Here is a 13,108-nt window from a genome sequence, read left to right on the forward strand (position 1 = left end):
TTTAATTTCCAATACTGTACTTTCTTTCTTTTTTTCTTGGAGTGTGGCTAGTGGTTTTTATTCTTAACTTCCTGAAGTGACATCCAAGGCCCAAACCTGAACAGGCTGTGGAACGGGCTGTGTAAGTTTTAGATCTTGGTAAAGATTCCTTAAACTGACATGTGTTCATGTGTTCCTGGAGTGGCGGAACACATGACACCAATGACATCATTAATGCCTAGCACTGTAACAGAATCCTGTGGTCACAAACCTCATGGGTTCCGGGCTTCTTCCAATACTGTACTTTCTTAACAAGCATATAAGATATCAAACTTCTCTTTAGAGATGACATCCTTTCCACAAAACCAGTCTGAGCCTGCAGCCTGGTAATGAAGTTGAGAGGCAAAAAAAAAAAAAAAATGCTTACAAATTCTACCTTCCACAAAAGCCCCCTGAAAAGGGGTTTACATGGCGCACGTCTTTAATCCCAGCACTCGGGAGGCAGAGGCAGGCGGATCTCTGTGAGTTCAAGACCAGCCTGGTCTACAAGAGCTAGTTCCAGGACAGGCCCCAAAGCTACAGAGAAACCTTGTCTCGAAAAACAAAAACCAACCAAACAAACAAAATATTAGCCTTTAGGGTCTAGTATGTTCAGTAACTTGTCTGCATACACCTTCTTAGAAGCTGTAAAAAGAGTGATCTCATACATCTGAGACATTCGTCCAAGGAATTCCCTGAAGAATGGTCTTAATCTCACATAGACCATAGTCTGATTTCTGGACAGCTGACCCAAAGTTTGTTGATTTTTACCGATGCTCAGAAAGCCAGTGACTGGCTCAAGTCTTAATGGTGAATACAGTTCAAAAAAATCAGATGCCCCTGGAGAGGCTCTTTCTTAAGGGTGAGAACAATGTACCCAACGTCCTCCACGTGTGTCCACACACACACATATGTCTGCCTACACCGCACACACATAAACATATACACAAAGACGTCGATGACGAATTAAAAGCCAGCTGTGAGATAAACTGGCATGAGAATTGGACTTTCAGAACATGCTTCTCAAACACAGTGACGGTTTGGTTTCGTACTCACAAAAAAATAGTTAAACCTATCAGAAATGTTCTCTCCTCCCTTAGTTCCTTTGTTCGGTCATCCATCCCTTCCCTTCTTCACCCACAGCCTAGTACCCGCTAGATGATAAGTCCTCTGTCACTGTGCCTCTGTCATAGTTTTACTTCTTATTTTGAGACAGGGCTCCTCAGGTTGCCCAGTGTGGCCTTGGATTCACCCGGTAGCCAGACGTGCCTTGACTACACGAAGGTACTACCTCTGCTTCCAGAGTAGCCAGGCTTAGAGGCCGATGCCACCAAGACTGACCGTTTATCATCTAAAATAACCGGAGTTTGCAAATTTAGAAATTTGCCATACATACCCATCGTATAAATGTATAACCAACATTGCCTGCAGATGCTCATGTTTTCTACTGGTAAGGGTGCAATCAAAGATATTTAGAATTACTCCTATTCTGGCACAATTAGATCCTTGTAATTAATATCATTACTATTTTGCTCTCCTAAAGTGGTATTTCTGAGTTGTAATGCTGCCATATCCCATATTCCACGCGTGTCTCATAGATCTGAGTCAAAACATTGGGCTGAATTCAAGGCGCCATTGAGATCACCCTCACTCAGAAGGCTGCAGGGAAATCCTGTTCTTGCCCCTTCAGACTCCTTGTCTGCATCACTCCTATCTCTGCCTCCGTGTTCTGCCTTTTCCTCCTCTGAGCAGGTCCGATCTTCCTCTAAATCTCTCCCATGAGGGCATTTGCTTGCTTCCAGGGCCAGGTCTGATTGTCAGGATAAGAGTCTAACTTGCATCACACCTGCAAACGTTGTTTTGCAGTGTAAGGTAATTGCCACAGCTCTAAACAATGCTCTTCCAACATAAACACTTCTGATGAACTGAAAGGATCGTTCAGACGACCCAAGTGTCCTCTTGTGATAGAGATATGCGCAAGAACGACCACAGCTACCTAGCCAGCACACCCGTACCAAAGGAGTCTACCAAACTGTTGTCTAAGTCTGGAAAAGATCTGTTCCCTCAACTGCACAACCGTCAGCATAGGTCTATAAAAAGCACACATGCTCTTCTTCCTCTCCTCTTTCTCTCTCTGCATCTCTCTCTTTTCTCTCTTTCTGCATCTCTAGCTCTCCTCTCTTTCTCTCTCTCTCTCTTTCTCTCTGCATCTCTCTTCCCTCCTTATCTTTCTCTCTCTCCTTCTCTCTCTATCTCTATCTCTTTCTCTCTCTCTTTCTCTTCCTACAAGGCTACCCTGTGCTCCCTTTCTCTCTCCCCTGCCCCTCCCCTTCCCTGCACACACACATACACAAATCTGAAAACATGACACCACCAAAGAGCAATTTCCTAATAAGCAACCTCCTAATTTAGCAATATCCTAATAGGAAATGGAGATCTATAAACTTCTGAGATGGCAATTCTGAATTGAGGATGCCCAGGAAGCCAAAGAACACAGTTCAACAAAAATCAGAACAGCAAGACACAAAAATTTGGAGCTTAACACAGAGATACAATTAAAACAGCAAAACCTTCGAAAGCTGATTGATGCAATCAATCAATATAATAGAGGGTGTCAACAGCGGACTTGATCAAGCAGAGGGGAAAAAACATGTGAGCTCCAAGAAAATGATTTGAAACTATCCAGTTACATAGTTTTCTAATGAAGGCAAATGTACAGGAAGAAGTCGTAATCTCCTAACATTATAACAGTGGCATATAAATCACCTACCTCTGATATAAATGATGGGGATAGGAGGAGGGACTGGGAGGGGAGGATGAGGGAGGCTGAGGCCAGGAGATAAAAGAAATAGATAAATTTTTAAAAAGTACCATTATGATAATTTGTCAATGGACACACAGATAGTTATATGTAAATGGTATCAGCAAATCAAAATGGGCAGGAGAGTAAAAGAGTCATTTTGTCATCCAAGTTGTTATAAACTTAGACTACAGCTGTAGAAGTTTTGTGTAAGCCTTGTAGGAACCACAAAGCCAGGAGCTGTAGTGGGGACACGAAAGAGAAAGAGAGAGAGAGAGAGAGAGAGACTTTGGCCTAACAGAAAACTGCCCAATCAGAAAGACAGAGATAAGGAACTAAGACATCCAAAGATTAGCGAACAAGACGGCAACAATATGCACTTATAAATTACTACTTTTTGTGTCAATAGATTCATTTGCCAATTAAAGGCAGAGACAACTCAAATGGCTAAAACGAAAGAAGCTGAGCACAACGGTAGACCCCTGTCATGGCAGCCTCGGGAGGCTGAGGCAGGAAGACAGGCCCGTGCTACACAGTCAGACCCCTGTCATGGCAGCCTTGGGAGGCTGAGGCAGGAAGATGGGCCCGTGCTACACAGGCAGACCCCTGCCATGGCAGCCTTGGGAGGCTGAGGCAGGAAGACAGGCCCGTGCTACACAGGCAGACCCCTGTCATGGCAGCCTCAGGAGGCTGAGGAGGGAAGACAGGCCCATGCTACACAGGCAGACCCCTGCCATGGCAGCCTCGGGAGGCTGAGGAGGGAAGACAGGCCCATGCTACACAGGCAGACCCCTGTCATGGCAGCCTCAGGAGGCTGAGGCAGGAAGATGGGCCCGTGCTACACAGGCAGACCCTATTACACATGGAAAGGACAAATGCGATGATTACATAATAATCAAAGGATCAAGTTGTCAGGACGGTTATGATAAGTGTAATTATATATCCATCTAAGATCAGAGTACATAACAATATTGCTGTACCTGAAGAGACAAATGGCAGTAAAATACGACTGGGGTTCAATTCTCTTTCCATTTTTTTTTCAGTGCTGGGGCTTCAACCTAGGGCCTTGCACATGGTAGGAGTCTTAGGGTTACTATCGCTGTGATGAGACATCATGACCAAAAGGAAGCTGGGGAGGACAGGGCCTATTTGGTTTATACTTCCACGTCACTGCTCATTACTGAAGGAAGTCGGGACAGGAACAACACAGGCTCCTGGAGGCAGGAACAGCACAGGTCCCGGAGGCAGGAACTGCTGCAGAAGCCATGGAGGGGTTTGCTTACTGACTTGCTCACCATAGCTTGCTCAGACTGCTTCCTTACAGAACCTAGGACCACCAGCCCAGGGCTGGCACCACCCACCATGGGGTAGGCCGTCCCACATCCATCACTCTTGTGGAATATTAATTTAAGATATATTTCATTTGTTTATGCTGTGGAACATTTGTTTGATGATGCAAAGGTGGGTTTCATTCTTTTATGTTGCCTTTGTGTGACTCTGTGAGGCTGTGTTACTTTGCCGTCTAAAACACCTCATTGGTCTAATAAAGAACTGCCAATAGGAAAGGAGGGGAAAAGATAGTGGGGCTGTCAGGCAGAGAGAATAAATAGGAGGAGAAATCTGCGAGGAGAAGACAGAGCAGGAGAAGAAGGAGGAGGACATCAGGGGCCAGCCTCCAAGCTACACGGCAAGCCATGGAGTAAGAAGTAAAGAAGGGAAAAGAGAAGGAGAGAAAGATAAAAACCCCAGAGGCAAAAGATAGATGGAATAATTTAAGAAAATTTGGCTAGAAACAAGTCAAGCTAAGGCCGGGCATTCATAAGAAAAAAATAAGTCTCTGGGCTGGAGAGATGGCTCAGTGGTTAAGAGCACTGCCTGCTCTTCCAGAGGTCCTGAGTTCAATTTCCGGCAACCACATGGTGGCTCACAACCATCTGTAAAGAGGTCTGGTGCCCTCTTCTGGCATGCAGGCATACATGTAGGCAGAATATTGTATACATAATTAATTATATTAAAAAATTAATTAATTAAAAAAATAAGTCCCTGTGTGATGTATTTAGTGGTGCCCCCACAAAGAGCCAAAGGAGTTTAAAAAAAATCTATAAATCACTGATTAAGAAAACACCCTAAAGACTTTCTTACAGTTAGATCTTATGGAAGCATTTTCCCAGCCGGGGTTCTGTCCTCTCCGATAATTCCAGCATGCCTCAAGCTGACTTAAAAATAGCCAGCACAGGGCTAGGGGAGATGGCTCAGTGGTTAGGAGGCCTGGCTGCTCTTCCAGAGGACTCAGGTTCAATTCCCAGCACCCACACGTCAGCTCACAACGGTCTGTAATCTCAGTTCCAGGGGATCCAACACCTTCATACAGGCATGCATGCAAAAACACCAATGCCCATGAAATTAAAATAAATAGTTGAAAAAACAACAGGTAAGTATACTACCATTGATTTACATCCCCACAAGTACCCCACAACAGGTAAGTGTACTACCATTGATTTACATCCCCACAAGTACCCCACAACAGGTAAGTGTACTACTACCATTGAGCCACATCCCCACAAATACCCTACTTTTAACAATGAACAGGTTTTCCAGGCATAAAATCAACGAGAAAGCATCAGATTCGAAGCTACCTTTCAGACCTGGTGAGGCTGACAGACGACAACACACAGAGCATCCCACCCGACGGCCACAGAACACAGGCTCTCTCTGGGGCACACTGAGCGTTCTTCAGGACGGATGCTGTGAGGTCAACAAACGTCTTGTACTGTGTAGCGGCGTAAGCAAATGCAGACAGAGTGTAAAAATATATATAGTTTTAATGTAGAAATAGACTTACAGAACCACCGTTCCCGCGGAGACCAGGAAAGCAGAAGAGACAGCTCGGAGCACGCTCGCCAAATTTATAGGCAGACATTAGCCCGAGGCGAACACGCCCCCTAAGGGGCGGGACTTATCCCTACAGTACTGTCTCAGGTATCTTTTCTGGCCACAGTGGTGTGAAATTAGAAGTCAGCAAGAAGAAGCCGGGAGGATTCACACGCGTGAGGAAATGACACAGAAACAGCCGGGCAAGCCACAGGTGAAAGAAAGGAAAAGGGGAATTCGGAAATACTCCAGGCAAGCAAGACTGGTTCTGCAACATCCAGAATGCTGCAAAAGACCAGAGGAAGAGACAGAAAGGGCCTATGCCAAGAAAGGGAGATCTCAATTAAGTTAACTATAACTCAGTGAAGGAAGTAACCCTAACAAGGTAAGGAACAAAAAGAAACATCAACATTAGAGCGCAGAAAAGCAGTTCTACTAATTAACAAAGAGTCAATGCAGCCAAAAAGCACACCAAGCACTCAGAGGACTATTTTTTAATTTAAAAATGTATTTATTTATCCTGTGTATACGGGTGTTCTGTATGCATACATGTCTTCGCGTCACATGTATGCATGGTGCCCAGGGAGGCCAGAAGAGGGTGTTCGATCCCCTGGGACTGGAGGTACAGATGGCTGTGAGCTGTCCGTATGGGTGTTAGGGAGCCAAACCTGGGTTTTCTGGGACAGCTGCCAGGGTGCTCTTTCCTGTAGAGCCATTTCTCCAGAGCTACTATCTAATTTTGATAGTTATCACAGAGGAGTACTTGTAAGAGGAGTAAATATATAATATATAGCATATATATTATATATGTATGTATATATAGCCTATATATTAAATAAGTTTGGGGAATCCAAAGCACGAAAGAACACAAATGTCAGCCGGGCAGTGGTGGCGCACGCCTTTAATCCCAGCACTTGGGAGGCAGAGGCAGGTGGATCTCTGTGAGTTCGAGACCAGCCTGGTCTACAGAGCGAGTTCCAGGACAGGCTCCAAACCTACAAGAGAAACCCTGTCTCAAAAAAAAAAAACAAAAACAAAACAAAAAAACCCACAAATGTGATAGGAAAATTAATTTGAGCCTTTGAAGTAATATGAGCGGCGGGGCTGCGTTCCCAGCACCCCGGCCTCCCGCCTGCTCGGCTAGCTTATGCCCCGAAATAATTACACGGACACTGTATTCTTTTAATCACTGCTTGGCCCATTCTCTTCTAGGCTAATTCTCACATATTAATTTAGCCCATTTCTAATCATCTGTGTATGGCACCCCAAGGTGCGCTTACCAGGAAGATTCTAGCCTATGTCCATCCTGGGTCAGAGCTTCATCCTGGGAGCGGGGCATGGCGTCTCTCTCAGGCGTCTGCTCCGGAGAGCAGAGCTGTGGAGTCTCTGAGCTCACTTCCTCTTCCTCCCAGCATTTTGTTCTGTTTACTCCTCCCACCTATCCTCTAACCAATAAAATGGGCCAGGGCAGTGCCTTTATTAGCCAATGGCCTTCCTCCATCAAGCCTTCAATGCTTTCTCAAAAGCTTTTAGAGGGGCCTAAACAAAGAGAGGGCTCTAGCCTCCCCCAACACCACTCCCGCTCTCACTCCGTTTCCGGAACCTTCCACACTTAATGACTCCACAGAAACCTCGTGATTGCTTGGCCCATCTCAATGCTCTTTCCTCCACCCCAACCTCTTTTCATTCTCCAAGTTTTCATTCAGAAGCTACCTACTCAGAGGCGCTTTCTCTTGCTACGCTCCCCGAAGCACCGTCCGTCCCACCTACTCAGAGGCGCTTTCTCTTGCTACGCTCCTCGAAGCACCGTCCATCCCTTCTCCACCACAATTCCTGTCATCACCCTCTCTGTTTCCTTTAGAATGGAAAGCTATCTGTAACTGTCAGCGCATACAGGAAGGGAATGACTTTCCCTCCGCCATGTCGTCTGCATTTAGGCCAGAGCTTGGCCTTTATTTCAAATAACAGACGTAATAGATGGAAATCAGTGGTTGTTTAGTAGAATACTAGATTCCAGCATATGAGAAGTAAGGATTGGCCATGATGAAGACAAGGCCCAGGGTGAGGAACTGTCGCGATCTGTTGAAAGGAATTGAAGAGGTTCAAGGGAACTAGGACTGTAACTTGGGGTCGTTCTTCACATTTTGTTCAGTCTTAAGACAGATTTTCACTATACTGCCCAGGCTATGTCTGAAATTCAAATCCTGACGTCTTAGTCTCTGAATGCAGGAACAACAGTGTGTGCCATCAAACCAGGAGGGCAATATACATTTTTATTGAAGTCATAAGCTACAATATATCATAATCTAAGGACTATGCATAACCCATCTTTCCAATTTCCTTAGAAACCTACATTTTAATAAAACTTTTTTTTTAAATCTCTTTAAGGGTTGGCAAAATGGTTCCTCTGGTAAAGGTGTTTGCTGCCTAAGCCTGGTGAACTGAGTTTATCCTTCAGAACCCACATGACAATAACTCCACTAAGTTATCCTCTGACCTGCATGTGACCATTGTGACAACTCCCTGTAATAACTGTCCTGGTTTGCTTTAGATTGCTCTCACAAATACTATGTGTGGCGGTTTGGAAATCAGCCCCCATAGGCTCATGGATTTGATTGCTTGGTTCCCAGGCAGAGGAATTGTTTGGGAAGGTTTAGGAGGTGTGGCCTTGACAGAGGAGGTGTGCCACTGAAAGGAGGTGAAGATTACCAAAGCCCACACAGTTCCCAGCTAGGCCCCCTCTCTGCCTCATGCCTGTGGATCAGTGGTGAGCTCAGCACCATACCCACCTGCCTGCTGCCGTGCTCCCTGTCGTAATGGCCATGACTAACCCTCTGGGACTGTGAGCCCCAGATTCAATGTTTTCTTCCATACATTGACCTGATCATAGCATCTCTCCCCAGAAATAGAAGGTTAAGACAATACAACTACAGGCAACTTGGGAAGGAAAGGGTCTATTTCATCTTACAGCTTATAGTCAGCCCATCATGGAGGGAGGATCAGGCAGGAACTCAAGGCAAGAACTGAAGCAGAGACCATGAAGGAATGTTGCTTGCTGGCTTGCTCCCCATGGCTTGCTCAGCCTGCTTTCTTATAGAACCCAGGGCCACCAGCCCAGGGGTGGCACCACCCACAGTGGGTTGAGCCCTTTCACAACCACCACAAATCAAGAAACATGGGCACAGGCCAATCCAATAGAAGCAATTCCTCAACTGAGCGTCCTTCTTCCTGGGCGATTCTAGTTTGCGTCAAGTTGACAGAGAAAGGACAAACAAACAATAACCAGGATAATAAATAAAAATTTAAATTAAAAGGTATTTGAGACTCCCAGTCCCTTACCCCTCCTTCTGATGCTATTCCATTCATCCACTTTTAAACTCACTATGTAGGCAAATAAGGCCTACATTTCTGATCCTTCTGCCTGCGCCTCCTGATACCGAGAGCGCAGTCCTGGCCGCTGTTTCTGGAGTACAGGGATTGGACTCAGGGCTTGTGCGTGTTACACAGGCACTCTACAAACAAAGAGATAGCCCCACCACCGTGTATCCAGTTCCTCTGACTGTCGTCACCATAGCAATGAGTCTCCTTTTCCTCTGCGGTGATTCTTAAGCTCATGTCTAGGAATCAGCTCAAAACAGTTCTAATCTGAACGTATTCCTGCATCCATCCACCCTTCTGATCCAGGAGGACTATGGTGAAGACTCAAAACCTACATTTTTTGAGATTTATTTTTTGTGTGTGTGCATGAGTACGTGCACATGAGTGTAAATGACCTCAGAGGCCGGGTCTCCTGGAGCTCCATGGAGTTACTGGTGACTGTGAGCTGCCTGCCGCGGGCACGGAACTGAACTCAGGTTCCTCTGCGAGAATAGTGCGCATTTCTGACTGCTCAGCCTTCTCCCCAGGGCTCCCACATCAACGCTTTACCAAGCACGGCTTGGATACAGATGAACGAAAAACTAAAACACAAACCATGACCTAGGGAGAGTTCTATTAATAATACCAGGCCTCTTTGCTCATTTCTGTGGTTTTATAATTATCCAATCAGCAAATAATAAGATCAGTTATTTTATGCAAAGGAAAGTTTTACATTGAAAAAAGGAATTTGCCATGTTCAAAACAATATTAGAAATCACTATCCTGGGAAATAAAGCCCAAATTCCTTAAGATCATATACAATAAACTCAGCCCATGGTCTGATTTCAAGGCGAATCTCTCTTACACACCTCTGCGGTTTTTAACTGAGTATTATACATTAGAATCTCTCCTTTTATTAGTCTTTGATATGCTCTCAATGTATAACAATGCTCTAAAAGTGTGCTAAATTAGCAGTCTCTTGGAGATCAAATAATTATTGTACAGAGATGGAGTTCATCCTTTATATGTACCATCTGTTTCTGGATTTTTGTTGTTGTTTGGGTTTTTTGAGACAGATTTTTGGTTTTTCGTTTGTTTTTTGTCTCTCTGTGTGTAGCCCTGGTTGCCCTGGCACTCCCTTTGTAGACCTGGTTGGCCTCGAACTCAGAGATCTGCCTGCCTCTGCCTTCGAGTGCTGGGATTAAAGGCGTGTGCTGCCACCACCACCCGTGTTTCTGGATAATTCAACTCCACTATTTCTTCATAAAGTAATGCCACAGAGGATGAAATTTTTCCTAATAGTCCTCTAACGACCTTTATATAGAACGAATTGCAACTTGGTTCTCCCTTGTCATTTATGCCTCTATAAAGTATTAGTTACCACTAAACACTGGAGACTTGATGAAGAATTAGTCCTCCAGGGTCATAATATAAGACTTTGGTACACACCAGCATCTCACCCCTTAAGTATATAAGACCGGGGGGAAGGAAGGAGGGCGTTGCCAAGAATTTGAAATGGACCTGGGCTTCATAGCAAGTTGCTAAGAATTTGAAATGGACCTGGGCTTCATAGCAAGTACCGGGTCAGCCAGAGTTTACGCAGAAAAGCAAAACAAAACAAAGACGCGCCATAACAAAATAAATAAATCATAAAAATAAAGCGTCTTGGGTTTAGCGCCTATCCTGATAAATGACAACCCAGCCATGGCATTGCCTGCAGTGAACAGGCAGTGACGGTCCTTTACCCTGTTGGGCATGAGCTCCTATTCGATAAAAAACGACGCTGCAGAAGCTAAATCGCCTAAGGTGTCTAGCGAGGGAGGTCTCGGGAGGGCAAGCCCCGAGGGCACCGCGGGTCTCCCATCCTCAGCGCCCCCACCCCTCCACTCGGGCCACTCACGTTCAGCAGTCCTGCGCCCTTGCTCTTGCCTTTGCTCTTGCCCTTTTTCTCCTTGTCCTTCTCTTTGTCCGAGGCCACTTGCTTGGCTTGTTCGTCGGCATAGCGCACGGAGGAGACGGTGGATCCTCTGCGCTGCTGCGCGGTGGCATCCGGAAGGAGGAGGGCGTTCTTCTGGGGCATGGAACTGGGCAGCATGGACCCGCCTGGCACACTGCTCGGGATGGAAGACTTGCGGGCATCAGGCAAGGCGTGGGGCTTCGGGGAGCCAATGGAGGAGACCATAGACGAGCGGGCGGGCATCATGCTATGGGCGGTGGAAAACCTGTGGGGTGTCTCTTGAGGGTTACTGATGGAAACCCTCCGGTTTCCCGGAGGAGGCAACTCCATTGTTACATTCTCTTCAGGGCCCTATTAGCCACTAACCCAACCGCTGTTTGCTGCGCACGCATGCGCGCGCGCGCGCGCGCGCGCAGCTGCCTTTCCCGCGCTTTTACGGACCACGTGCAGAACGCCGGGGCTGCAGGGCAGGGAGGTCTCCTGGGTTTGGAGGTGTGGATTTTGCAAGCTGGACCATCTGCTCTGGTTCTCATCAGGCAGTTCCTGTTTCCTCCGGAAGTCAGAGCTTGCTGGTGGGCAACCTCCTCCAACTAATGTATTATTTTTCTAAATAGTACTTTTGTCTTAGGAGCCCGCCTCTCTCCACACCATTTCTTTTAGACTATTAATATCAGATATCACGTTCTGTGCACCAAATGCATATTTCCAGCATCCTACCTGAACACATTTATCTGACCATTCCGCAAACACGGAGCACAGTCGTATACGTTTACCTTACCTCCTGAGCTCTAGTACGCTCCAAATTCATTTGAGGTAATAAGGCCACATTCACAAAAATCTGACCCTTAAAACAATTGTATCCTTGATACAAGAACCCTACTTCCTTTACTGTTCCTATTCTGGGACATCTCTTGTACAGAAAAGTACAATGATTTACTCTATGGTTTCCCAGCCTGACTCATCAATTCCTTCTGCTGCCTCAGAATCAGAATAATTTAACCATCGTACACAAAGCAAGCCAAGAAGTTTCCAGAACTTTATTGGCCATTTAACATTTAAAGATATCTTTTAAAGGTGGCTCTAAGGCACATGGGATGTTTGTTTTGTTTGTTTTTGCTTTGCTTTTCAATACAGGGTTTCTCTGTGTGACCTTGGCTATCGAAGAACCTGCTCTGTAGTCCAGGCTGGCCTTGAACTCAGAGATCTGCCTGCCTGGAATCGAAGGTGTGCGCCCCTGTTGGCCAGCTGCACATTGGGCTTTTAAAAATATAAAGCATTTTAAATATTAAATTTTAAATAATAAAAATTTTAAATAAAACATGTTAAATGTTTAAATATCTCAGAGTCATTATTTATTGCTATAATATTGGAAATGTAGTCTTTTAGGCAAGAGGGAGCTCAAAAGTCACCGTTAGGGAATCTCTACCACTAAAAACTCCATTTTGCACAGCACCTGCTCGCATCCAGTCTCACCTAGAGCCTTTTCTAGATTCTTCACTCCTATCTCTAAGTAGATGAAGACCCTCCAGACAGCAGACAGTATGTTTGCCCTGGGCTCTCATACACGTCCCAAAGGACAATCAGCTGCTGTCTCCCACCTGCTGCCTGGCAGGGCCCTCAAGGCAGGCTCCCACCAGCAGCTGCCATCTCCAAAGGCAGAACTGGTTAGGAACAAGAACTCGGTCCCTGCCTTTCCCTTTCAGGCTGCATGGCACAAAACCCCAAGCCCCTTAATTCCTAAGTGATGCCCGTGTGGGTCTCTGCTGCAGTGTTTAATCTCCACTCCTGCGTGACGTGTCTTTGCAGCTCATTCTGACTTCATAAGGGCTCACGTAATGCAGCACTAAGTATACCTAGCACCATAGATAATGTGATCTTGGGGCTTTTGTTTTGTTTCTCGATGAGAGATGGTTTTATTTGTACTCTTACTACTGGGTGGTGGTGACACACACCTTTAATACATTAACAGCACTCGGGAGACAGAGGCAGCCGGCTGTAAAATGGAGCCAATGTCCAGCTGGCCAATGGGGGCACACCTTCCATTCCAGGCAGGCGGATCTCTGAGTTCAAGACCGGCCTGGTCTACAGAACAAGTTCCTGGACAA

At 45.8% G+C, this 13,108-nt stretch overlaps 1 protein-coding gene across 1 annotated transcript in view; it reads right to left on the reverse strand.

The window, feature by feature from the left end:
- Positions 1 to 11,333, reverse strand: part of LOC121444863 (C2 calcium-dependent domain-containing protein 6-like) — a 36,300-nt gene extending 24,967 nt beyond the window's left edge. Inside the window, exon 1 of the mRNA XM_041646788.1 lies at positions 10,947 to 11,333. Within this exon, the coding sequence (XP_041502722.1) occupies positions 10,947 to 11,333 (387 nt within the window). The remainder of the gene's footprint in view (positions 1 to 10,946) is intronic.
- Between the last annotated feature and the right edge of the window lie 1,775 nt (positions 11,334 to 13,108).

The sequence above is a fragment of the Microtus oregoni genome, unplaced genomic scaffold, assembly GCF_018167655.1.
Source record: "Microtus oregoni isolate MIOR12 unplaced genomic scaffold, Mior012 000144F_ref0000341, whole genome shotgun sequence".
Lineage (NCBI taxonomy): Eukaryota > Metazoa > Chordata > Mammalia > Rodentia > Cricetidae > Microtus > Microtus oregoni.